Source organism: Choloepus didactylus, chromosome 9, assembly GCF_015220235.1.
Source record: "Choloepus didactylus isolate mChoDid1 chromosome 9, mChoDid1.pri, whole genome shotgun sequence".
NCBI lineage: Eukaryota > Metazoa > Chordata > Mammalia > Pilosa > Megalonychidae > Choloepus > Choloepus didactylus.
In genome coordinates, this window is record NC_051315.1 from 100,978,346 (window position 1) to 101,003,793 (window position 25,448).

Genomic DNA, 25,448 nt, shown 5'->3' on the forward strand with positions numbered 1-25,448 from the left:
CTTACATAGTCTTAGATCCTACCTTCAGTTTGTTCAGGGATGAACTGACCAAGCCTTGTGGGCCACCAGTGCTTCAGCTAGGCCTGTGGTCTGGATTGGGGTGCATCTCTAGAGGGTGGCACTGAGGGAAATTGGTGGAAAGTTCATTCTACATCAGCAGTATCCCATGATTCTGAAAAGCTCCATGTTTTTTTTGGCCTTCAAGGGGATTTCTGTTGAAGCAGTGTCTGGGGTCTGACCCCAAGACCACCCAGAGGGGAGACTAGGGACAACCAAGAGACAGCCACCCTAATTCACTCATCTTTGCAGTATAAGAGTAGAAAAGCTCACTGGAGCCTCCCACCCAAGGCTGTGTCCTGGATGTAGTGTTACCAGGCGTGAAGTCAGAGACTTGGGTTGAAACCTCTTTGGCTTGCCCCTCTCCCTCAACCAGGTATCTTGTTTGTACCACTAAGCCCCACTAATTAGTGCCACTGTCCCAGTTCACTTTCATTATTTCCTATCTGAAGAACTGCAATAGCCTCTTAACTGGTCTTTCTCAAAGGTGCCCATCACCCCCATTCCATTCTTTAGAAAAGCTGCCCAGGGTGTATTTAAATGCATTTTTAAATGCAAATATGATCATGCCTTTTCCCTCTTAAAAGCTTTCATTGGTTCCCTATTAACTTACAAGATAATGCTTAAAACTCCTTAGCATGTGCATAGAATCTATTCCCTAACATTCTCTAATAATCTCTTTATTTCTATTTTTGGTCTTCTTCCCCTTTCACCATAGGATCCACCCTTGTGTTTACTTTTATGCACCCCCACTGCCCCCTGCCCCCAGAGTAAACTCCTTGAGGGAGACTTTTTCTTAATCATATTCCTATGGCATGGACCTTGCATGGTGCTTGGCATCTCAAGTGAGTAAACTTGATAAATAAAAACAGACATTTCTAACAGATATTAGCACTTAATTTTAATTAAAATTAACAGTTCAGATGAAGAACAGGGCTAAAATAGTGTTGAACATAAACATCTGAAAAATTACATTTATATAAAAGAAACAAACAGACTAGTGGAATTCCAAAAAGGGGCAGATTCTATTACTGCACTCGGATGAAATATGCTAGTGAAGGTAGCATAATACTCAGGTCACCGGAGATGAGGGGACAAACACAGAAGACAAATTTCCAGGTAGTACTTATATGGATTCCAAACTCTCTTGTGGCCTCAAAAATATTCAGCATCTTCAAAAGAGTCAACAGGAACTCTTTACAAAAATGACTACAAAGTGTCTTCAACATGTTTTAGTTGCACACATGTGCTTTGTTCCAGATCATGTTTGCCTCCTATACAGAGCCATCTCTCGTAATGGAACAAGGCAGGGAAAGGAATGAATTTCTACTTTACACGTGTTTTAGGGAACAGTACTGTGGCTAGAATTTACCCTTTTAGAACAAGCACTTTTGATTTTGGTCATTTATTTCTGAACATGAGAAAAAGTGCGAGTAGTATAAAGTCCCTTACCACATTCATGAAGGTAACAATGTAGGCATAAGAAAAAGACTGTAAACTTATAGAAAAGATAAACTTCGGGTTTCTAAACAAATTATAAAATTGATTTTTGACTTTACCCCTTGAGAGTTATACAGAAAAATGTAAACCAGTAGACCTAGTTAACAAAAAGAAACCGTAGCGTCCTCGGCTGAGGTGTGACCTTAAAGTTTGGCCTGAGCTAGTTTTATTTTCAAGTTTTCTCCAAGTTTGTCCATGAACTCAAATGTATTCAGATAGTCAGAACGCTGCACGCTAATAGAAAGGGAAAAAAAAAAACAAAACAAGGACATTTAGTTGGTCTCTGATATGGTAACAAGTAGAGGAAAAGTTCTAGAAATGGTACTTAAAATAGTATTTTGTTTGTTTCTGGAAGAAAACTGATTAAGGTTAACAAATTGCAAATCTATGGACCATGACTGCGCTCAGGTTCAAAGGGCTGGCCAGGTGTCAGGACTTCAGCTCTACAGGCAGCCTGCAGGGAGGCTCATCCGCACACACATCCACTACCTTTTATGGCCATGTAGCTTTAAGGGTGAATTATTAAGAGCTCAGTTCAGATTGATGCCTGGAGACTGAAAACTGAAATCATCCCATTCTTTGCCTCTTATCCTTAAAAAAAGAACAAAACCTATTCAAGGTACAGCATGCCTGTACCCATCTTCCCACAAATGGTCACAGGTCCATAAAAAGTTTTTATGCTCTTATTTCTACCAGGAAGGTGGGCTGGTTAACATAATCCTGCTGATAGGTACCTATTCAAATAGGTTACAAATGTGCCATATTGACAAGAACATTTCAAACACTGTATTCTTGCCACAAATTTAAGATAAGATGTAGTGACTGAATATATCCCCATTACTGGGGCATACTGGCCCTAACGGAGATTTCTGAGGACACACCAGTTGGGACATGGTATTTGTGCTTTTGAGGTGAACTGTGGTAACCAGCTCTGACTTTGGGGGAGGAGTCTCTGATTAGCAGCAGGGACACTGGCTACCATGTTCTCAGAAAAATTCTGTGCAATGCACAGGCTCTGGGATATCTGACTGATGGTTACAGATACTTAAGAAAATAAAGAGTGGGATGAAACAGCCTCTACAGCCCTTTGTTTCTGTCTATAATTGTCCTCTTAAAATTAAAAAGAATCTTGTCATTCAATGACTGCCAAGTAGATCAGGGGTCAGCAAACTACGGATTGGCCCATGGGCCAAATCCTTCTTGCAACTTGGTATTCTGCACAAAGTTTTATTGGAATACCACCACACCCTTTTGTGTTCATAGATTATCTCTGCTTTCATACTATAGAAGCAGAAGCAGAGTTGAGTAGCTTTGTAGGTGTGAGACTGTATGCCCTACAAAACCCAACATTTCTACTATCTGACAATTTACAGATACTATTTGCCTACCCCTGAACTAGATCATGAAGAACAATTCATGTAATTCCAAAAAATACTCACATGTTGAGCTTAGTGAGAAGTGGTAATGTGACCAAAGTTTAGGGTATCTTATACTTACTTGGGTAAACCTTTAATGCAAGCAGCCAAGTCCTTGGTCATGAAGCCAGCCTCAATGGTCTCAACACAGACTTCTTCCAAAGCCTTTGCAAAGTAGTCAAGCTCTTTGTTGTTATCAAGCTTAGCTCTGTGGGCTAAGCCCCGCGTCCAGGCAAAAATGGAAGCTAAAAGGAAAAAAAAAAAGAAAATTAAAAAAAAAAAAAAGTATGTTCTAATCATACCAATCATAGAGATTCCAAAATATTTCACAGCTCACAAAAATAGAATAGCTCTTTGTCTAGGTGGCTGACTTCACTATCCACATGGCTACTAGATTTGGGAGAGATGGAAATACTCTACCAAATAGCAACTTTTAAAAAATCTGCATTTTTTGTAAAGGAAAAGATTTGGGTATCATCATAGCTTTAAGAAAACATATTTTCTAGAGCCTTGTACTAAGGCTTGAAGCTTAAGGCATTTACTAATTTGGAAAAGGTCAGTCTCTTGTATCTTGTCTATATCGGTCTTCTCTTTCCAGGCTGTAATCTTTATAAAGTGCTGTCCTTGAAACCTTGTTGGAAGAATCTACCCACGTGGCTTTCAGATTCTTAGCCTAATGTGATTTCGCTGTACCAGAGGAAAAGGAAAATGCTTGTTGCTAACACTCTTCTCTGTAATGTATAGTATCCCACAAAATTAAAGCGCATATATTATGTATGTTTCAAGAAGCACGTTACAATAGCTCTGATAAGTAGAACAAACCAGCAACTTGGTGATGACTTTGTACACGAAACAGAGTGCAAAGGAAGAAGATCCCTTTGGAGATCTCCACTCTGATCAGAAATCAATGCAGAAGTAAACAGCATCTTACCGATGGGGTTGGTGGATGTCTCCTGTCCTTTCTGGTGCATGCGGTAGTGACGTGTCACAGTCCCGTGGGCAGCCTCTGCTTCCACTGTCTTGTTATCCGGACAAATCAGCACACTGGTCATCATGCCAAGAGAGCCAAAACCTGCAAGAGGCAGAGCAGGGAGCCCTGGGTTTGGCTGTGTAATGAGCAGGGGGCTCTCAGAGATGAGAGCAAATGACACAATTTTGATTGGTCTTGGTCAACAAAATAAGCACTGGCCCGTGGAGTCATCCCTACTTTTTATGCCTTTTCAGGAAGCAGGGCTACCACTTCAGACCTCAGAGCCAAAGGGTCTGGAAAGGCTGCCCTTTTTCTTCACTGTTTTAGAGGCTCTTGCTCTCCAAGGGCTTAGGGTCTGACTGTCTGCACTCCACTCTAGCTCTATGACTTCCAAGCTGCTGTGCCTCAGTTTTCTTATCCATAATATGGGGATAATAAAAGCATCTGCCTCACTGGGTTGTTATGAGAAATAAATGCATACACATATATTCACAAATATATATGTGAAAAGAATATATATTCATAGCTCTTAGAATAGTACCTGCCACAGAGTAAGGGCTTAACATATTATTGTTATTCTTATGCCCTTTGTAACTCTCTGCCCTTTGGGGGAAATAAAGTCTAATAAGAATTGTCTCCTGCCCTCATACTGTTCATAGATTCATTGGGCAGAAAAGGCAGGTGAAAACAGGATGGGATGAACGAACTGGAGAACCTCCACCTGCCCTTCCTTATTCTTTAACAACCCCAACCAAACAATTCCATTACATGCTTTCCAATTCAGAGAACCACATTACAACTTTTAAGTCTATACGAATGATCTTTCTCCTTTATTCACTACTTTACACTTCAATTCAAAGAAAACATTTTCTCTTTGGTACCTCTCAATAACAACTGCTGAATTAATAATGTAAATTTATGATAGGTTGCAGTTTTGTTTTGTTTGGTCTGAGATCAACTCCACTATCTTTGAGTAAGTGGATTAACGATAATTTTATTTTATTTTTTACTCATCTTTGAATATAGTTAGAAATTTCTGCAGTAGATCCTTTGGCCTGAAGCTTTAGTAGACACTCAAACAAGTATTTATTGATTAGAGAAGTTCAGGGTCATACCCATGGGGAATTTATCTATTAATACAGGAGGAACTAGTTGGTGACATTGTCAAATCTGAGGAAATAAGCAAAATATCTGGTGTGGGAAGAATGAACATGAGGACAGCTCTGCCTCTTATGTTTCACTGCCTGGAGGTAACATTTATCTACAGGCTTTTTGGCCAGAGCCTTGGCTTGACCTCTTACCGGTGCATGACTGGACAATGTACTACACAGCTCCTATTTCACAGTCCTTTGAACTTCACTTTTACATTTGAAATATTCCTGCAGATACTCCTGTGGCCCTGAGGATATTTGGAAACAATGGAATGATTTGGGATCCCTTTCCAAGAACTGATTATAAGGCATAGTTTTCCTTATCTGCCCTGGAACCATCACAAAGTCATGTCTTTCCTCTCTACTGCATTCAGCACAAATGGTTGTGAGGAGTTAGAGAAACAGAGTGAGGGTAAAGAGAGTTGAACAACTCATTCATCTGATGTACATTATTTTCCCTGGGTTTGTATACTAATTTTCAAACTGAAAGGAGATGCTTAACTTTCATAAGACAAAGGAAACGCTGAATTTCCTGGAGAAAAGCAAACAGAACCAGAATTAACACAGGCATTCATAAGGGAGAGTCAAATTTACACAGCTACCATGGGGTAAATGAAACTGAAGGGCAACTTGGTGCTGGGGAGATAAGGAGAATGTGCTTCTTTGCACAATTCCTCTGTGTTTAAAGCTAAGGAGTGAAAAGGCTTCAAGTCCGGCAGGAGCACAATTAGTACCTGTTGCCAGGTGAATGTGCTCTTACGAGAGCCCCTTGGTTATTAGACAACACAGGGCCCTTGCCTGGGTGCTGTGGGTGCCCTGCTTTTTACATTCCCACCAGAGGGAAAATAAAAGCAGGGAAAGGGATTTTTTCCATCAGGCAGATGGGATACCTAATGGAGGCTCTGAAACTTCAGCTCTGGAAAAGGGTTGAGAGATAAACTTAGAGTCTCAGTCCACTCAGTAATACCCTGTGTGATCCTGGATAAAATCACTTCCCTTGTCTGAGCTTAATTTCCTTATTCATCAGATGAGAAGATGGGCTTGGATGCCTTGCAACGTCTAATATTTCATGACTTTTACAATGGGCTATAACAACCCCCCCCACCCCCCCACCCGCAACCTATGCTGCTGCAGGCCAACCTTGGCCTCCTCTTGATCCTTGGCTCCTACCTTGGGCCACAGAGTCCGACTGTACGTCACCATCATAGTTTTTACAGGCCCAGATGAAGCCTCCTTCTGATTTCATGGCTTGGGCCACCATGTCATCGATGAGCCTATGTTCATACCAGATCTTTTGGGCTTCAAATTGAGATTTGTACTGCCTACGAAACAAGAGAGGAAAGAGAACCAGAAGAAAATTAGTCATTAGGAATTTCATCTGCTCCTCCAAAAGGGAGGATAGGAAGCCATATTTTTTAGTACAAGTGGCATGAACTTGGGAATCCAAGTCATGGAGCTCAAATCATTGCCCATCATTTTCTAGCTGTGAAACCCCAATTACCCCATCTGTAAGAGCAATTTCACCCACCTTGCAGGTTAAGATTTTAGAGTTAAGTTAGACAGTAGAGTATTTCAACTACTACTTTTTTCCACAGTTTTCAAAACATTACTGATTATATTCTTGAGATTCAGCTTATTAGAGATGTAATCAAGGAACAAAAAGACTCTTCTGCTGCTTAGTATCATTCAGGAAAAAGATGTATTTCAGGACAGCTCTAGACAATATCAATGGGTAGCAGCAAGAAGAATCAAAATGTCTCAGGAAAGATATGTCTTCTAAAATCTGAGCCCTGGCCTGAATACTTACACCTAAAAGGGAGTAATGACATCTTAAAAGTCAACATTTGCTCGCTTGTCATTGCCAAAGTTATGATAAACTTAGACTTAAGTTCAAATAACTGCACAAAGGCAAAGTTTTAAATCATTAAAAAAATAATGGGTTTCAGAAAAAATGGAAACAGGCCTGACTCAAACTCACACTTGAAAAATTAGAACTTTCTATCACTAATAGGATAAGAATGCAAATCTATACCACAAATAACAGCTTACTTCAGAAAAAAAGAAAAAGGAAAAAAGAACCGTAGTTACTTGTCATATATCTCCTGAAAGATGTCTTTAAAACGCCCATCGTATTTCTTCAGAATAGTGTTTTTGGTGCTCAGATACAAAGGCCAACCCTTAGAAAGAGCCATCAGGAAAGAACTGTGTGCAAAATCTTCAATGGACTTATCCTGATTGTACATCCCCATGGCAACGCCACCACACTCTGGCGGGGGGGGGAGGGGGACGACAGATTAGAGAAAACAGGAGAAAGGTAAATGGAGTACAGTCATAACAAGACTAAAGCTGTCCCACCACTGTCAAATGACTCAATTCTCCATTCTCATGTCTGACCCCCGACTTCAAAAATCCCAGGCAGGCTTCCAACCTGAATAGTCCATGAGTTCCTAAGGTAAATAATAGGAACAAAGCCAGTTCTAGCTAAGACATTCAAACTTGTTTTGGAAAGGACAATAGGAATGAGAAAAACAAATGGTCTTTAGGATTCTGAAGAAACTGATATATCAAAACCATTGATTTGAATCATTTTCTGTTTTTCACTCTCAAGACAAGGTGACTAACTCTTAAACTGTTTTTAACATAATTTTTTAAACTTCTAACATGTATTTTAAAATTTAGGTGTACATTTGATCCACAGTCATTGAGAAAAATTTGCCTTTCAAACACTGAATGAAAATTCTTAATTCCCTGGAGGGTAGTAGAAGTTCCTATTGTAATTGATAAAAATAGTTACACTACACGTAATCACTGGTGTTTCACAATTGTTGTTAGTAGAAATCTGTTATTACTGGAAGACAGAACTTGAATCCATGTCACTGCCCAGGACCACCTTGAGCTCAGAATGTGAAAGGTGTTGAAATTGACAGAGCTAAATCCGAAAAAATGGTACTTGCAGCAGACAAGGAAAACAACAGCTAGGTAGGTCTGGGTGTTTTGGTTTGTGTGCATACATTTAAGAACTTCAATAGTGGAGAAAGAGGGTCCTGTGATTCTTTAACAATTTTTTGGGTGGCTTTTGCCGTAATGGGCTTTGAAGCAGCAGGATGGCTGGGGAAGAAAAGGCAAAAAGTAAATGTTCTACTTTCAAAGGATAAATACCTAGAAGGGCAAGAAAAAAATTACAGCAAACACATAACCCATAATGAATTCAAGACTTGACCATTTGAACAATCATTCTGGAGGCAATGGCAAAAAGTTGATGACCCCTAGGAAAGGGCCAAATACAAACCCTACCAGAGCAAAGGGCAGGATTATATGATAGATCATTTTGGGTTATTAATGTTTAATTTATACAATTCATGCACAGATTCTTGCCAACCTTCCCTCTATGTTTCAAGAGAAATGCATAATTACCTATAGTCTTTGCCTATATACACTTCCAATTAAGTGGCTGATCCCCTTTGTGCCTTTATCCATACAACAGGAAGGAATCGAAGCTAATTACTTTTTAAGTTAGATTTTGGGTCCTGCAGAGACACTGCAGATATAGGTCGTACTTTTAGGCAGCCACACAACTACCTTTAGAAAACCAGTAACAATACTGTCAAAATGATCTATTAGAAACCAAAACAAAATACGTGACTCCTAATTAAATTATACATACCTTCAAAGTTATGTACTAAGTAAGTCACCTTTTGGGTTCCGTCACTCGGTGTGTAAATCATTTCCACTTTGCCAGGTCCAGGAACAACAAAATCGGTAGCTCTGTACTGCACAAGGGGAAAAAAAAGTTATAAGAAAATGCAATGCCCTAAGACTAAGAGAAGAAAAATATCCCAAAAGGAATTATAAAGGAAAAAAATATATAGAACACAGAGTTGGAAACAATCAATGAACAGGGCAATACAGCCCAGTCTTCTCTTTTTTAGAGTTCAGAGAGTCACCAAAGCTAGTTAGTGGGAGTGCACATTAAAAATCAAGAAATACTTATTGGGTGACTACTTTGTAAAGAGCAGTTTTCTGAGCACTGATATGGAGAGGACAGACAATAACATAAAGTACTTGCTCTTAGGAAGCTTACAACTTAAAGACAGACATGTGAGAAAAAGCAATATAAGAGCTTTCAAAATGTCAGAAGGGGAACAGATTAAAATGCTACAGGATCAAATGGATTGTGCGAAGATGGTGGGGTAGGAAGCTCCAGGATCGGGTCCCTCCAACAGAATAACTATTAAACAGGCAAGAACTGTCTGAAACAACTATGTAGAAACTTGGGAGTCAGTAGAACATTGTACAACGTACAGGGAAGAGTAGGAGGAAGAAGCTGGCAAATTAAGGTAAGGACCAGGGAATTTAAAGACCAGTGAATTGCTCTCTCCACGTGGCAGTTACTAGAGCCCATTCCCCACGCTTCCAGCAGGCCACCATGCGGTCTAGCCCCTGGCAGGTCTGCTGCTCAAAGGGACATAAAATTCCTCTTCTCAAGACCAGGGGTGAGCATCAAGGCTTTTGATTAGCAACTTCCCTATCACAGAGCGCAGGGCTCTGAGGTTGGCCATTGTCCCAACCTGTCCAGGACAGAGCGGGGCTGGGGAGATGTAAAGTTGCTAGGTGGGTGACGAATTCAAGAGCTGCATTTGCTGGGCAGGTCAAGAAAGATCAGCTTTGGGGAGTTGTGGAAGAAGCTCCTGGAGTTCTTCCTGATCCCCTCCCCAGGGCACTGTGGAGCTGGTCGGTGCCCCCTTTGTGGGTCCCTGGCCCTGTTTCCCTAGGAAAGACTAACTTGGGAAACTCCTACCAGAATTTGCCTTCCAGGTGAAAGCAGCTTGAGACAAGGAAAGAAGTATAAGCAACTAAAGAGGCCGATAGCCTGGGATGAAGCCTTACCTACTTAAACACATGGGAGAGGGAAGTCTATCTCCTGAGAAATAGAGGAAGAAGGTAATTCCAACTAACAAGGGCAAGCCGAAGGCAAGACAGGGCTGCATTCGCCTTAAGGGGACCTTCCTGATAGGAGGGAGGGCTGAAGCTCAAGAAAACCTGTCTCATCACCAGCTGGTTACAAAATCAAGAAATGCACATCTTGGGGAATAAATCTCAGAATTAACATTTTAAAATATTAAAATGTAGTGTGCAAAAAAGGAATACAAGACAGACAAAGAAATGGGAAATGATGGCTCATCCCAAGAGGACAAAAATCCAGAAAACGCCAATGAAGAAGACAAGAATGTGTACATACCAAGCAAAGCCTTAAAAAAAAAAAATCTTAAACACGCTCAAGGAGATGAAGGAAGATACAAAGAAAAAACTTAAGAAAATCAGGAAAACAATGAATGAGCAACATGAGAATCTTAGTAAAGAAATAGAAATTTTAAAAAGGAAACAAACAAAACTACTGGAGTTGAAGACCATAATAACTTTCAGTTTTCATTTCATGAAAAATTCCCAGGAGGGTTTCAAGAGCAGACTGGAGCAAGCAGAAGAAAGAAACAGTGAACCTGAAGACAAGGCTCTTGAAATGAGCCAGAGACTGAAGGGCAGAAAGAAAAAAGAATTGTAAAGAGTGAAAACAGCCTAATATACCCCAGGACACCATGGAGTGTCCCATAATATGCGTTATGGGAGTTCAAAAAGGAGAATAGAGGAAGGGGCAGAAGGAATATTCAAAGCAGTGATAGAGAACCTCCTAAAACTAGCGAAAAGATGTGAATATGCACATCCAAGAAGCCCAGAGCATACCAAACAGGATAAACATGAAGAAAACTATCCCCCATCATATATTGATCACACCACCAAATGCAAAGGGCAAGTAGAATTCCTAAAGCTGCAAGAGAAAAACAATGTGTTATGTACAAGGGAATCCCAATTAGAATTGAATGCTGATTTCTCATCAGAAACCACGGAGGCGAGAAGGCAGTGGGCTGAAATACTTAATGTGCTGAAAGAAAACAACCAGTGAACCAAGAATTTTATATCCTACAAGACTTTCTTTCAAAGCTGAGGGAAAGATTAACATTCCCAGATAAACAAAAGCTGAGGAAGTTCATCACCATTAAACCTGTCCTACAAACAAGGCTAAAGGAATAAAGTTCTTCAGACTGAAAGGAAAAGACATTAGATAGTGGTTCAAAGTGGCATAAAGAACTAAAGATGTCTGCTAAAGGTAACCATTTGGGTAATTATAAATGCCAGTAATATTGTAGTGTATTGTTTGGTATGTAGCTCCACTTCCTAATTCCTACAGGTGCTAAAATGCAAATGCATTAAAAGTAACAATAAATCTATTGTTTTGGACATACAACACACAAAGACATAAGCAGTAACAAGTACAAAAAAAGGTGGAGGGATGGAGGGGTAAAGGAAAAGTATATGTGTAAGCTATTGAAATCAAGACGGTATCAAACCAAATATGATTTTTATATATTTAGGATGTAAAATTTTAATCCCACAGTAACCACAAGAAAAATACATGAAAAATATATCCAGATAGAAAAGAGAAGGTACTCAACACAAAAAAGCAAATAAATTTAAAAGTAGGCAGTAACAGAAGAAATGAGAATCAAACAAATTATGACTGACTTACATCAGAAGAAAGTCCTGCATTATCAGTAGTGACTTGAAGTATAAATGGATTAAACTCTCCAGTCAAGAGGCAGAGACTGAGGGAACAGATAAAAAAGTATGACCCAACTATATGCTGTCTGCAAGAGACGCATCTTAAATTCAAAGACACAAGTAGGTTAAGTGTGAAAGGATGGGAAAAAATATGCCAGTATTAATCAAAAGAGAGCTGGGGTAGCTATACTACCATCAGATGAAACAGATTTTAAGTTGAAGACAGTTACAAGGGACAAAGACAGTCATTATATACTGATAAAGGGGTCAATTCAACAAGATGATGTAACAATTATAAACATATATTCACCTAATAGCAGAACCCCAAAAAGCCAATACTGACAGATTTGAAGGGAGAAATTGACAGTTCGACATTATTAGTTAGAGACCCTTTCAATAATCGATAGGACATCTAGTCAGAAGATCAATGAGGAAATACAAGACTTGAACGATACTCTAAACATACATAGAGCACTTCACCCAACAAAAGAAAACACATTCTTCATGAATGCACATGGATCACTTATCATACGTCACAAAACAAGTTTCAATAAAATAAAAATTTGAACTGATGCTGTGTATCTTCTTTGACCACAGTGGAATGAGGCTAGAAATCAGTAATAGAAGGAGAAACAGAAAAGTCACAAATATGTGGAAATCAAAGAACTTACTCTTAAACCACCAATGGGTTAAGGAAGAAATCAGAAGGGAAATTAGGAAGTATTTTGAGGCAAATGGAAATGAAAATTCAACACATCAAAACTTTAGGGATGCAGCAAAGGCAATGCTCAGAGAGAAATTTGTAGCTCTAAATGTTTATACTAAAAAAGAAGAAAGACTTCATATCAGAGAGCTAACCTTAAAACTGGAAGAACTAGAAAAAGTACAAATTAAACCTAAAACAAGCAAAAGGAAGGAAGTAACACACAAAGATTAGACTGGAGATACATGAAATAGAGAACAAAAAACAATAGAATCAACAAAACCAAAAGTTGCTTGTTTGTAAAGATCAAAAGATTGACACACCTTTAGCTAGATTGATAAAGAAAATGAGGATATAAATAACGACTATCACAAATGAAAAGAAGAACATTACCACTGACCCCGCTGAAATAAAAAAGGACTATAAGGATACTATGAACAACTATATGCCAATAAATTAGATTAACCTAGATGAAATGGACAAATTCTTAAAAAACAAACAAAAACGGCCTACACTGACTCTAGAAGAAACAGAAAATCTCAATAAACCAATTATTAAGTAGAGATTGAAAAAGTAAGGAAAAACCCCCCAATAAAAAAAAAGTCCAGAACCAGATGACTTCTTAGGAGAATTTTACCAAACTTTCCAAAAAGACTTAACTCCAATTCTGAACAAACTCTTTAAAACAAAATGGAAGAGGAGAAAATGCTCCCTTTTTCCTTCTATGAGGACAAGTATCACCATCACACTAAAGCCAGAAAAAGATACAAAGAGAACTATACATCAATATCTTATGAATATAGATGCAAAAATCCTCAATAAAATACTAGCAACCCGAATCCAACAGCATATTAAAAGAATCATACACCATGATCTAGTGGGATTTATCCCTGGCATGCAAGGGTGGTTCAACATAAGAAAATCAATTAATGTAACACACACATTAACAGAATGAAGGGGAAAAAACACACACAATCATCTCAATTGATGCACAAAAGGCATTTGACAAAATCCAGTACTCCTTCTTGATAAAAACAATTAGAACACTAGGAATAGAAGGAAATTTCCTCAACATTATAAAGGGCATATATGAAAAGCCCACAACTAACATCTCACTTAACGTGAAAGACTGAAATCTTTTCCTCTAGGCTCAGGAAGATGACAAGGATGCCCAATGTCACCAATGTTATTAAACGTTGTACTAGACGTTCTTGCCAGAGCAAATAAAGAAAAAAAAAAAGGCATCCAAATTGGAAAGCAAGAAGTAAAACTTTCTCTATTGGCAGATGACATGATTCTATATACAGAAAATCCTGAAAAATCCACAACAAAGCTCCTACAGCTAATAAATGAATTCTGCAAAGTGGCAGGGTACAAGACAAACACCCAAAATCAGCAGTGCTTCCATACGCAAGCAGTGAAAACTCAGAAGAAATCAAGAAAAAAATTTCCATTTACAATAGCTACTAAAAGAATCAAATACCTAGGAATAAATCTAACCAAGGATGTAAAGGACTTGTACACAGAAAACTACAAGACATTGCTAAAAGAAATCAAAGACCTAAATAAATGGAAGGACATTCTGTGTTTATGTATTAAAATACTATTTATTGTTAAGATGTTAATCTTATCCAAAACAAATTACAGTATCAATGCAATTCTAAGCAAAATTCCAACAACCTTCTTTGCAGAAATGGAAGAGTCAATCAACAAATTTATATGGAAGGGTAAGGGCCCCCAAATACATAAAGCCATCTTGAAAAAGAATGAAGTTGGAGGTCTCACGCTCCCCGATCTTAAACCTATTACAAAGGCACAATCTCCTTGTGTGTGGTACTGGCACAAACAAAGACATGTAGACCAACGGAATCAAACTGAGAGCTCAGAAATCAGCCCTGACATTTACGGCCCACTGATTTCTGACAAGGTGGAAAAGATCACTCAACTGGGAAAGAATAGTCCCTTCAACAAATGGTGCTGGGAAAACTGATCTCCATTTGCAAAAGAAAGGAGGACACCTACATCTCACCTTATAAAAAAATCCACTCAAAATGGATCAAAGACCTATCAAACTCCTAGAGAAAGCATAGGGAAACATCTTCAGAACTTTGTGTTAAGCAATGGTTTCTTAGACTATATACCCAAAGCACAAACAACAGAAGAAAAAATAGATAAATGGGACTTCATCAAAATTAAAAACCTTTGTGCCTCAAAGGGTCTTATCATGCAAGTAAAACAACCTACAAAATAGAAGAAAACATTTGGAAACCACATACTTGATAAAGATATAATATCCAGAATATCTAAAGAAATCCTTCAATTTAACAAAAAAGACAAACAACCCAATTAAAAAATGGGCAAAAGACTTGAATAGACATCTCTCCAAAGAAGTATACAAATGGCCAAAAAGTACATGAAAATATGTTCAACATTATTAGCCATCAGGGAAATGCAAATCAAAACCACAATGAGATACACTCAGCAGCCAACTGGGGAAGACAGTTTGGCAGTTGCTCAAAGTTCATTATAGAATTACCTTATGATATGGCAATCACACTGCTTGGTATATACCCAAAAGAACTGAAGGCAGGGACTTGAGCAGATATTTGCACACCAAAGTTCACAGTGGGATTATTCACAATTGTCCAAAGACAGAAGAACCCAGGTGTCCATCAACTGATGAATGGATAAACAAAATGTGGTATATACATACAGGGAGTAACATTCAGCTATAAAAAGGAGCAAAGTTCTGATACATGTGACAACATGGATGAATCTTGAAGACATCATGTTGAGTGAAATAAGCCAGGCACAAAAGGACAAATATTGTATGATTTCACTGATATGAAATAAAAAGAATAAGCAAACTCAGAGTCAGAATCTGAAATAAAGGTTATGGGGGTGGGGTAGGGATAGGGAATGGGAAGTTAAAATGTACTGAGTTCCTATTTGGAACAATGGAAGTATTTTGGTAATAGATGGGGTGATGGTAGCACAATATTATGAAATAATTAACAGCAATGAAATATACATCTGAATGTGGTTAGAAGGGAAATATTAGGTTATACAAGTGGTAATAGAATAAAAATTACAAAAAATTCATGGACCTACACTACACAGTGAACCCTAAGTTAAACCATGAACTATAGCTAATAGTATAATTAGAAAACTGTGCTTTCATCAATTGTAACAAATGTTCCACACCAATGCAAGTTGTTAATAATAGGGCAAATACGAGAACCCTGTATTTTATACATGATTGTTCTGTAAACTTACCACTTCTCTAACAAAGAAAAAAATGCTGATGGAGGAAGAGATATGACCATGGACTGGGGTCAGCAAATTCTTCTATAGAGAGATGATAATAATAATGGTCACAAGATAATAACAATTCTTGAAGATGAAAGAGCTAATGGTTTTTGGTTCCTTACTATATGCCAGATGCTTTAAGTGATTAACTTGTGTCATCTCGTGATCTCAGTTATTTCACACATCGATTTTATAAGGAAGGAACTTGTATGTAGTGGAAATAATGCATGTGGAGTCAAGAGACTTGGGTTCTGGTCCTCACTTGGACCTTTCTCTTCACGGCGAGCATTGCTACTAATATCGGGCCCAGGACATGTCCATATGAAGCAATCATTCCGGAAGCAGCTGCAACAGGCTGATGACCCTTAGGAAAGGGTCATCCAAGGTCAGCCACCTCCCTCACAGGTCTGACCTACTCTAGTGGAAAAATGTGCCTGGCATACGCTAGATACCCTCAAGTCTTTGATGCATTGTACCCTCTTCAGTGACTGGATTAGAATGTTTTCTGAGTCAGGTACCAGGCAGGTGCCAGCCCCACCTATCTGTCAGGATTGTTCAGAGTAAAACTAATGACAGTTTACAAAACAGCTGTTAGATTACAATAAAAAATAAACATTCAATCTGCACAGAACACATCTGACACAAAGTCCTTCCCTCTGGTTGGTAATTTATTCCCATTTTTCAAAAGGAAAAAAAACAAGGTCTAAGAGCATAAATACTTTATTTAAACGATTAGTGAATAAACTTGAAGTTTGGGATTTTCAATCTAGAATTTAATAAATAGAATCACCATTATGCTAAGTGACAGATGCCCAAAAACAAAAAAGCCAGAAGGACAGTAAAAACACCACTGAATCTGTAAATGCTTGGAGTGGTGTTCCCAGGAGAAGCGAGTCTGTACTACATACATCTACATTCCTTGGCCTGGGCCTCTGCGGAGTTATCTGTGAAAGGGATGGCCAGGATGAAGGGAAAGTTGGGGCCAGAAAAAAATTAACTGACACCTCAAGGAAAGACTTAGTGACCTTGGCGCCAGGAAGAGAGAATGAGCCTTCTACCCCAGCCACTAACCATTTCCAAGGACTGTTACAGCCAAGCCTCTGGACTTCGGCCTTAGCGACTACCATTTTTAAGGCTCTTGTAAGACATTAAAGGGTTGCTTTCTAGTAAAGTCTTAAACCTTAGTTTCAATACAGAATTTAGATTTTGTTTAGTTTGTAGTGTGTCTGCTTAATTTGGCAGATACACTTGTATAGAAGTACAGAAACTATATATTTTTTCCTAAGCAGGAAAGAATGTTTTAAAGAGACTGTTCTCAAACTACTGAGTCAGTTTTTTCCTTTTATGCATGTAGTAAACAAGTTCAAATTAATCTTTTTGTGGTTTTCAACCCTGTCTGCATATTAGCTCTAAAATGCCTGAACCCCACAAAAATTCAGATTCACTTGGTGTAAGGTGGGACTCAGGTACTGGAATTAAAACAGAAACATAAAAAAAAAAAAAAGGCAACAAAGCAAATAAAAACACCAAAAAATTCCTAAGGGGATCCTATTGTGCAGTCAGGGTTGAGAAGCACTGATCTAAATATTAAGATTCAACTATAAGAAATAACCAATATGAAAGTGGCAATATCATTTAGTTTAACCTAATAAAAGGATAAAGGGAAGAAGAAAACATTTTTGAGAAAAATCATGCGTTGAGATACAGTGTATCTGTATCTACCTAAATCTAAGTACAGGTAAATCTCAAAATAGACATGTATACGTTTCTCAGTTTTGTACCTCTCTTAATGGAAGTAATATAAAAAATCAGAATAAAACACATATAATTTGAAAATGCTGGGTAGCCACAGGCCATGATAAAAGAATAAGCAAAATCAGAGAGTGCCAAAAGGACTTACTTGGTCCCCATAAGCGTGTCGACCTATGATGATGGGTTTTACCCATCCACTCACTAGCCGGGGGATATTTTTGCAGATTATAGCTTCCCTGAAGACAGTGCCACCCAGAATATTTCGGATGGTGCCATTGGGCGACTTCCACATTTGTTTCAACTTGAACTCCTCAACCCTCTTCTCGTCGGGGGTGATGGTAGCACACTTGACGCCAACGTTATACTTCTTTATAGCTTCTGCTGCATCCTTGGTGACCTGGTCATTGGTGGCATCACGATTCTCTATGCCCAAATCATAGCTTGGGAGAGAAAAGTTGTAAGTGTAACTTTTCAGACAAATGAATAAATTATAGATAGTACTACCATATCTACCACAGTGATGGCACACAGAGCTCACTCTGCAGAAAGCGAAGGCTCAAAATATACCTGTCTGCCGAAGTTTTAGCATTAGCACATCCTCAACACAGAAGATGGCTGCCAACTAAGTAAGAACCAAGAGATGCTGGACTGGTAGGTGAGGACTCTCTGTGCTGTGGTGGGAGTTTGTCTAGCAGGAAACCGAATGGAAACCACTGTACTCTGCCTCTGAGCCTGCTTTTCACTATACAGAGGCAATAGCAGCACACCAGCAACTCTTGTGTGGCTTCCTTCCCTATAATTAGCATAAAAATGTAAGCTTAAGCACACCTTGTTTTTCCCTAAAGGGGCGGGAGACTTAAAGGATTGTTTGTCCTTTGCCATTAAAATGGCAGAAGTTATAGATGTGACGGTCAGTACCTTTGTTAACACTAGTAAGCATTAGATGAACCTTTCCCTAATTCCTGGGCAGGCTACTTTGTTCTGGAAACAAATCTGCAGTTTTGGATCAGTAATGGAATCCACCAATGCCTTTGTATACAACAGAGGGTGGTAGCTTAACACATACCAATACCCAGACTGCAGGTCATTCAGAGCTGGAAGGAACGTAGGTTGTCCAGAGAGCACAGCCAATGATTGTAGAGCTTTATTTAAGTATGTACAATAATGTAACAATGCATTTTGTTATCAAGGCTTTTAAGAAAAGAATGCTTTCAAAACTTGCTGAATCATTAAGCCTCTAAATTTCTTTTTCCTTCTTATACATTCCTTTCCTTAGATACTCAAGATGCAAACAAAGAGATAGCACTCTTGATGTATTTCCAAATAAAAATATTTCCAAACAACTCCAACTTTAGTTAATTCATATAATCTAACAAAACTACTAATTCTCTTATCTTCTTGTGTTGGAAAAGCTGAAAATCTACAAATGTCTAATCCTAACTCAAACAAACATGGGCAGCATTTTCATGTTCCCAATAGTCATTTCTCACCAAAAGAATCTACCAGCATTTGGTAGTGAACTTTTGCTTCTCTTCTTAACGTTTCTAAGAGAAAAGAACAAACAAATGGCTTGCCCACTATCTAGACTACATACAACAAAACAAACTAACCATTCCATTCCCCTCAAAAAGAAACACTTGTGTAATAATAGTAGCAATTCTGGAACAACCTAAATTATTTTTAAACCTCCAAAATTTCATTATTCCCACTGACTTTTTCCTTCTAGGCATGATGACTGCCCTTTAATATTTCTTATGCCTCCAGGGTAAAGAAGCTCAATGCATCTTTGCAGCCATTGTATGTGCAAGTTCTCTGGAATACCTGTTGCCATATAAAGTTCTGAAACAGAAGAGAGCTTATAAATGCTTCTTCAATCCACTTGAAGATTTTTTATGCCTCATTTCCTATATGTTTGGTCAAATTCTGCAGGTATTTACTCCTTGTCATTGTTGCAACATAGATTGTTAGCAGCTTCATTTTAGAGCAATTAAAAAGGGTGTCTAATAATATCATGTGAATTAAAAGTCTACACCCAAACAAATATTAGGTCCTCTGGACGTGTTCTGATGAATAATTCTTGGTCGAGGAGAACACGTTCATTGTTGCCAACAGTTTGGCTGAAATGTATTGCACAACATTTTACCATGTCAGTCTTCAGCCACTTCACCCTTGTAAAAATTCTGTCTCTACCTAGATCAAATGTACAAACAGCACAAGCAAGTTGTGCACAGGAAGAAAAATGAGAGAATTATGTATAACTTTCACATTTGTTCCAAACTCCTTGAACACAGGGCAAAGGCTTTAGGGTATAAATGGTTTAAAGGAAACTCTCCCAGATAGTGGAGACTGGATTAAATAACTTCAAGGGATACTGCAGTCCTAAAATTGCATGAAAAGGAAAAGGATACAGAATGTAGAGGGAAAATAAGTTCATTGACTATTTAAGTAAAGTGATAGCAAATGGACCTCAAAAGGATAAATTGCATTAACTATATTTAGTTGATTATTTCCTACATTCTCTATATTTTCTCTTCTACAAATAATATACTGTATTGCTCTAGGCAACTGATGGTGCTACTTATTTCAAATAAAACCTTCACAAGAAACAGATGCTTGGAAATCACTTTGTTTCACTCGTAATTCTTGACTTCTGAACAAAAAGTACAGTTTTTCTAACAATATTTTAAAATTACAATAGAAGTTTCATCTTCCTATATTGAGCCCCCTCCTCCAAAAAAAGAGCTTTATTCACAAGATATATAAAACTATGTAAAACAGCTAACTGCATCTTGCAATCATTTAGATTATGCCTTCTGAGTTTACCAGTAGGAGGAGTAATTCATTTACCTGTGCAGGCCCAACTCCACATAGGGTAAAATGAGTTTTTCTTTTATCAAGTCCCAAATGATTCGTGTCATTTCATCTCCTTGCATCTCTACTACAGAACCACCATGGATTTTATGGGACATTTTGACTTTGATAAACTAAACCTTTAAAAAGAAAAAGACACACGTCTTGTGATCTATTTTATCAGCAAGTAGAAACAAAACACAAACATTTTGGTGAGTACTAAAAGAACAATTTCTAATAACACAACTGCCTAAAGAGCTAGTAATAATGACTGCATTTACCAATAGAATTGAGTACCTTCTCAGTGCAAGGAACTGTTACATGCATCTCATGTGGTTTCCAGGTCAGCTTTCACAACAACTCAGTAAGATGGAAATTATCTTCCCATTTTAGTTTGATAAAGAAAAACAGCTTGCCCAAGGCTACCTGGCTGGGGCATGGGGGAGCCTGACATTGCAACAAGCCCTTAATTACCTTATTCTCAACAGTTGGAACCATCTTATAAAATGAGATGTTTCCACAGTATCATCTTTATTTGAACACTTCCATCCAACTCCACATTTTACTGGCTCTCAAGGAGTAGCAGAATGATGAGTGCTAGGACTTCCCCTTTTGAGAGGCTGAGCTGGTGAAAATGACTACCCTTGAGGAGAGTTAACTGGATCTTGTGGCCCATGCTCAAGGAAACTTTAAATCTAAAAGTGAAAGATGGAGAACTCCTGGTGGAGCTAAGTTTTCGTAGAGACAATAATAGCCATTGGGGATGTCACGGTATGTACAAAAGTAACGTCTCATCTACAGAAATCTGTATACAAAGAGCCACTGCCCCAACCAACCATGCCCCTGTAGCGTTCCCCAGTATCCCAACTCGACTGTTCCTCTGGTTGTTTGTGGGCAAGGATAGTTCGCTGGTGGGCAGCACAGGGAAGTGGAATTGCTCCAGAAAGAGGTGTCACTTTGAGGAATAGGGGGTGTGGGGGTGGTGAATACAAATCATTGTGATTCTCAGAAAGGGCAAGGGGTGGAACGTTTGGAAGAAGCGAAACCGTAAGGCTTAAAGAAAAGCCATGTCCTGTGCTTGTCCCCTGAGAGGCAGAGAAGGCCCTAAACCTACTAAAGGAATCTATTCCTTCTCATTGAGGCTCTAATGGAAACTTTTTTTTTCTAGCAATACAACTGCAAATTGCTTTAATCCCCTTAAGTTATAGCTGAGGCCTGGACAAGTTAAAGAGAATTGACTTTAAAAAAAATTACATAAGAGGCATATAAGCAGTCTCTCTTGAAAAACTTGTCTATGGTAATTTGGACTTTAAATAAAAAAATACTGGTTAGTAGACAGTACGCTTCATTTCCTTACAACAAGCCAGAGTATCTTCCCAACCCCCAGGCCCATTTTCACTTCCGGAATTTGCAAAGTTAGAATCTCCTACTAGTGTTTAGGAAGGGAACCGAGGCCACTACTGGAGAACCATCTGGAACCCAACCAGAATAAAATAAATGAACAAACTGGTATTGATAAGTAAGCGAAGCACCACTGCACTAACGGTATTTAGGGGACTGGGAGAAGGGAGAAAATGGGGAAGACAAAGGCACAGGCTACTACCAATGGAAACCTAGAATTTTTATATTTCTGGATATGATCATGTATACATAATGCCAACTACAGATCCCAGGCAGAGAGAGTGCTCTACAGTTACTTTTCATCTGTAATTTCAAGTATGACTTACACTATAGCTTAAAGTATATGATTCAGTCATGTTTGATCCCACTTTCACATCTGTCCTTATATTTAAACCAAAACAAAAAGGAGGCAGCAAACTTATCTTTGTCTTGATACTACATTTGACCTAGTATTACGCAAGAGTTATGACTTGGCTATTTTTTCTTGATGGCAAATATAGTTAAAAAGTCATACACTGTACTTAAAATTGCAAGCCTGTATTATAGATTTGAGTTCACTATTTTCTTCTCAATTAAAGCAAACATTTTCTGCAGTAATCTTCCTACATCTCAATGGATAATGGAAACATTTCAAGTTTTCCTCAAAATATGTTTCCATTACATTTTACACAACTTTTTAGCTAAAAAAGTGAAGCTTTACTGTATATCCTGGCTCTAAACGTAAGGCATTGTTTTATTTCTTCTAGATTTGAATAACATGGAATGGATGTTAGGTCCCACTGGACTCTCACTTCTCCACTCTTGCCCTTCCTTAGATTTTCTGTCTCCACCCTAACGCTGACTTCAGAAAGAAGCACTTTTCCAAGCCCAACAGGCACCAATTCATTTAGTCTGAAAGCTCCTGACACACTTGTGTAATTTCAGAAAATAAACCTAGAATACAGGGTAGTTTAAGAAAAGAGCTGCTCACCCTACTTAATTTTATTTTCATTGCCTCCGAAATTCTTTTCCTAGACTTCCTTTTTTTTTTAGCTGAGTTCATGAACTACAATAATTTCTGGGCAAAAAAATAGTCTCTTGCACAAGACACCAGATTAAAAGAAACAAGGAAGCAGTTCCGATTTGTTGTTCGAAATATTCCTGACTCATTCCCTTGCAATAACCCGTCCCCACCCACGAGACCAATAAAACTCAGTACAGCCACACAAAAGGAGGTCCAGTAGAGAAATGGTTAATTCTCACCTCTACAGTGAAACAACTCCTAATCACACCCCAACAGCTCGCAATCTTGCAGGCTCAGCTGAATAAAATTTATCTCCTAAAACAAAGCAAAAAGGGCAATTGAAAGCTTACCATACAATATACATCCCTGGCCAGGAACATTCAGTTAAGTTATTTTAATGCCTGACAACCCGGTTTATCTGGTTTAAAGTACAGTGCTGACTAGACCCAGTGGGGCAAAGGGCAATTTTAGGTCTGCAGGCTTAAGGTCTGTACACACACACTGGTGGGCGCCCCCGCGGGAGTGTCCCGGGTTCGAGGTCCGTCAGCCGGGTTTGCACGTCCTTTGAGACGCGCTGGGACCAGCAGGCTCTGGCCTGCAGGAGTCCTAGTGGCTGTTGTGCAAGAGGGCTGCAACCGAAGACCGCTCGGTTCCTTCACCAGGTCCCCACACCCGCCCTCTCCCTCTCCAGTGCCGCGACCTTTAAACTTCAGGCGCCAGGAGCAAGCGGGGGTGTGCAGTAATCTAGATCGCAGGAGCATCCTGTCTCCCTTACCTTTCACTTCGCCCCTGACCGGGACGCGGTGGCCCAGCGAACACCCGACTGAACACAGCTTCTTTCTCTCCCTCTACAACCCCAGGCCGCTGCATCCACCTGCGTCTCGGCTATCCCCCGCCGCAGCCTGAGTTCTCTATCCACGCCCAAGTCCAGAGCTGCCACATGGCATCGAACTCCCCACCGCCTCACGCTTTTTTCCTCTACAGCCAAGATTCGATCTTCTGCGAGTGCTTGCAATCTCTTACCACTCGATTTTTCTCTCCGCCTGCAGACCTGGTCTTCCACTTGTCATTGCATGTAACTTCTCTGCCGCCCGATTTCTCCCTCCCATACACAAGAGCGGGCCTTCTACCATCCAGGTACCCAGCACCCTCTCTTTCCTCTTTCCCACGCTCTTCCTTGCACCCAGGCCGCTAACACCCATTCCATGTCCAAAAGCTGAGCTTTCCTTTTTCCCACTCCAGCCCTCGGCGGACTCAGAGCCTTCCCCAATAGCCAGGGGCCGGGGCCGCCCCTCGGAGCTTATGGTTACCTGCAGAAGCAGATGTGCGGGGGCACCGCAACCACTCACGCTCAAACTCAGGCGCACACAGGAAATCCCAACGAGGAACAAGCTGTTTGCTTCCGAAATCTTCTCTGCAGAAACCCGGGGATCCAGACAGTGGGAAGGGCTTTTCCTCTACCCGGCTTTTGTCTCCTCCCAGGCTCGGCCCCCTCAGCCCACCTCCTGTTGCCCCGCCCCTGGGGCGCCGCCAATCGCCGTGCGCTAACACCCCCGCTCCCAACAAGCGAGCGGGGCCCGAGCATGGGGGCGGGATCCGCGGTGCACCCCGTCCCTAGCTTGCTGTGGGGGAAGGGGCTGCAAGTGCTGTTCTTTCTCACCCTGGGCTTCCCCGGGCGGAAGGACGCGAATGCCACCTGCAGGCAGGGAAGCGGCGAGCACAAGCTCGGGTATTTTAAGACTCCATCCTTGGCTGCCTGCTGGGGTCCGGCCCCGTGCCGCGAGGGCGTGCCCGGGGCTTTGTAAGAACGTACGGCTCAGCGGAGTGAGTTTCAGTTCCGCAGTAAAGACAAACGGGGGACAGAGCACCTCGGAAGGTGGTAGCCCAGGCGGTCCTCTTCCCGGTGCGTCCCAGTGGTGCGGCAGACTGCAACGTGCAGACTCCTTTGACAGAGGGAGGGCGCACGAGGCGAGTGTGGGGTCGTCTTGGGGTCCTCTAAGAAGGCATGCCACAGTCAATAATTCCCGTTACCACCAATGACTAGGGTTTTAGGACTTCTGTAAATATAATTCCAATTACTACATATAATAAATAATCTCCGCTTGTTATTCGTTAACGGTAACGAAGGTGAATTTTGGACGCCCTGTTTTTTAAACCAAGAGAAAAAGTATACAAATGATAGGTTGTTGATTTTGGAAGTGGGTGAACAGAGATTAGCAGCCACATCCATTTATTCCTGTAGAAATGATTACAGAGGTGTATGAGCTTGCATTTTCATCTCGAATCTCAGCCCATAAGTCACCTTAGATGGTAAGTTTTATTCCATATTAAATCAAGTCCACATTGTTACCCCTTTCCCACTACTAAAAGTGAGCATTTATTCCTGTCCTTGTTCTGGTGCTGATTTAGGCAACCTTGAAAGATACATACAATATGGCAAGTGAAAGACATTGAATACAGATGAGGAAAATGAGGCAAAGAGAACAAAAATCAGGAAATTAAGCAGAACCAAGGTGAGTTAATCACAAGACATTATCAAATCCTAAACATTTGCTAGAGATGGACTGCAAACTTATCTTGTAAGCCAATATGGTAGGAAAGGTGACGTTTATGGGATTCACAGCATCTATAACAGTGTTTTCCAAACTAATAATGTGGGTACTCTTTTTACAATAAAAATTTTTTTGTTGATTCCTAGAATTGACTCACAGTAGTACTTAAA

General features: G+C 39.8%; 1 protein-coding gene across 1 annotated transcript; it reads right to left on the reverse strand.

Annotated features, from left to right (window-relative positions):
• Nucleotides 1-932: 932 nt before the first annotated feature.
• On the reverse strand, nucleotides 933-24,194 carry IDH1 (isocitrate dehydrogenase (NADP(+)) 1). Its single transcript, XM_037849987.1, has 10 exons — nucleotides 24,037-24,194; nucleotides 22,966-23,041; nucleotides 20,320-20,462; nucleotides 17,621-17,912; nucleotides 8,758-8,863; nucleotides 7,182-7,359; nucleotides 6,264-6,415; nucleotides 3,904-4,044; nucleotides 3,055-3,217; nucleotides 933-1,791 (listed from the first exon to the last, which is right to left on the reverse strand). The coding sequence occupies exons 3-10, from the start codon at nucleotides 20,439-20,441 to the stop codon at nucleotides 1,701-1,703; spliced, it is 1,245 nt and encodes a 414-aa protein (XP_037705915.1). The 5' UTR covers nucleotides 20,442-20,462; nucleotides 22,966-23,041; nucleotides 24,037-24,194; the 3' UTR covers nucleotides 933-1,700.
• Nucleotides 24,195-25,448: the final 1,254 nt, after the last annotated feature.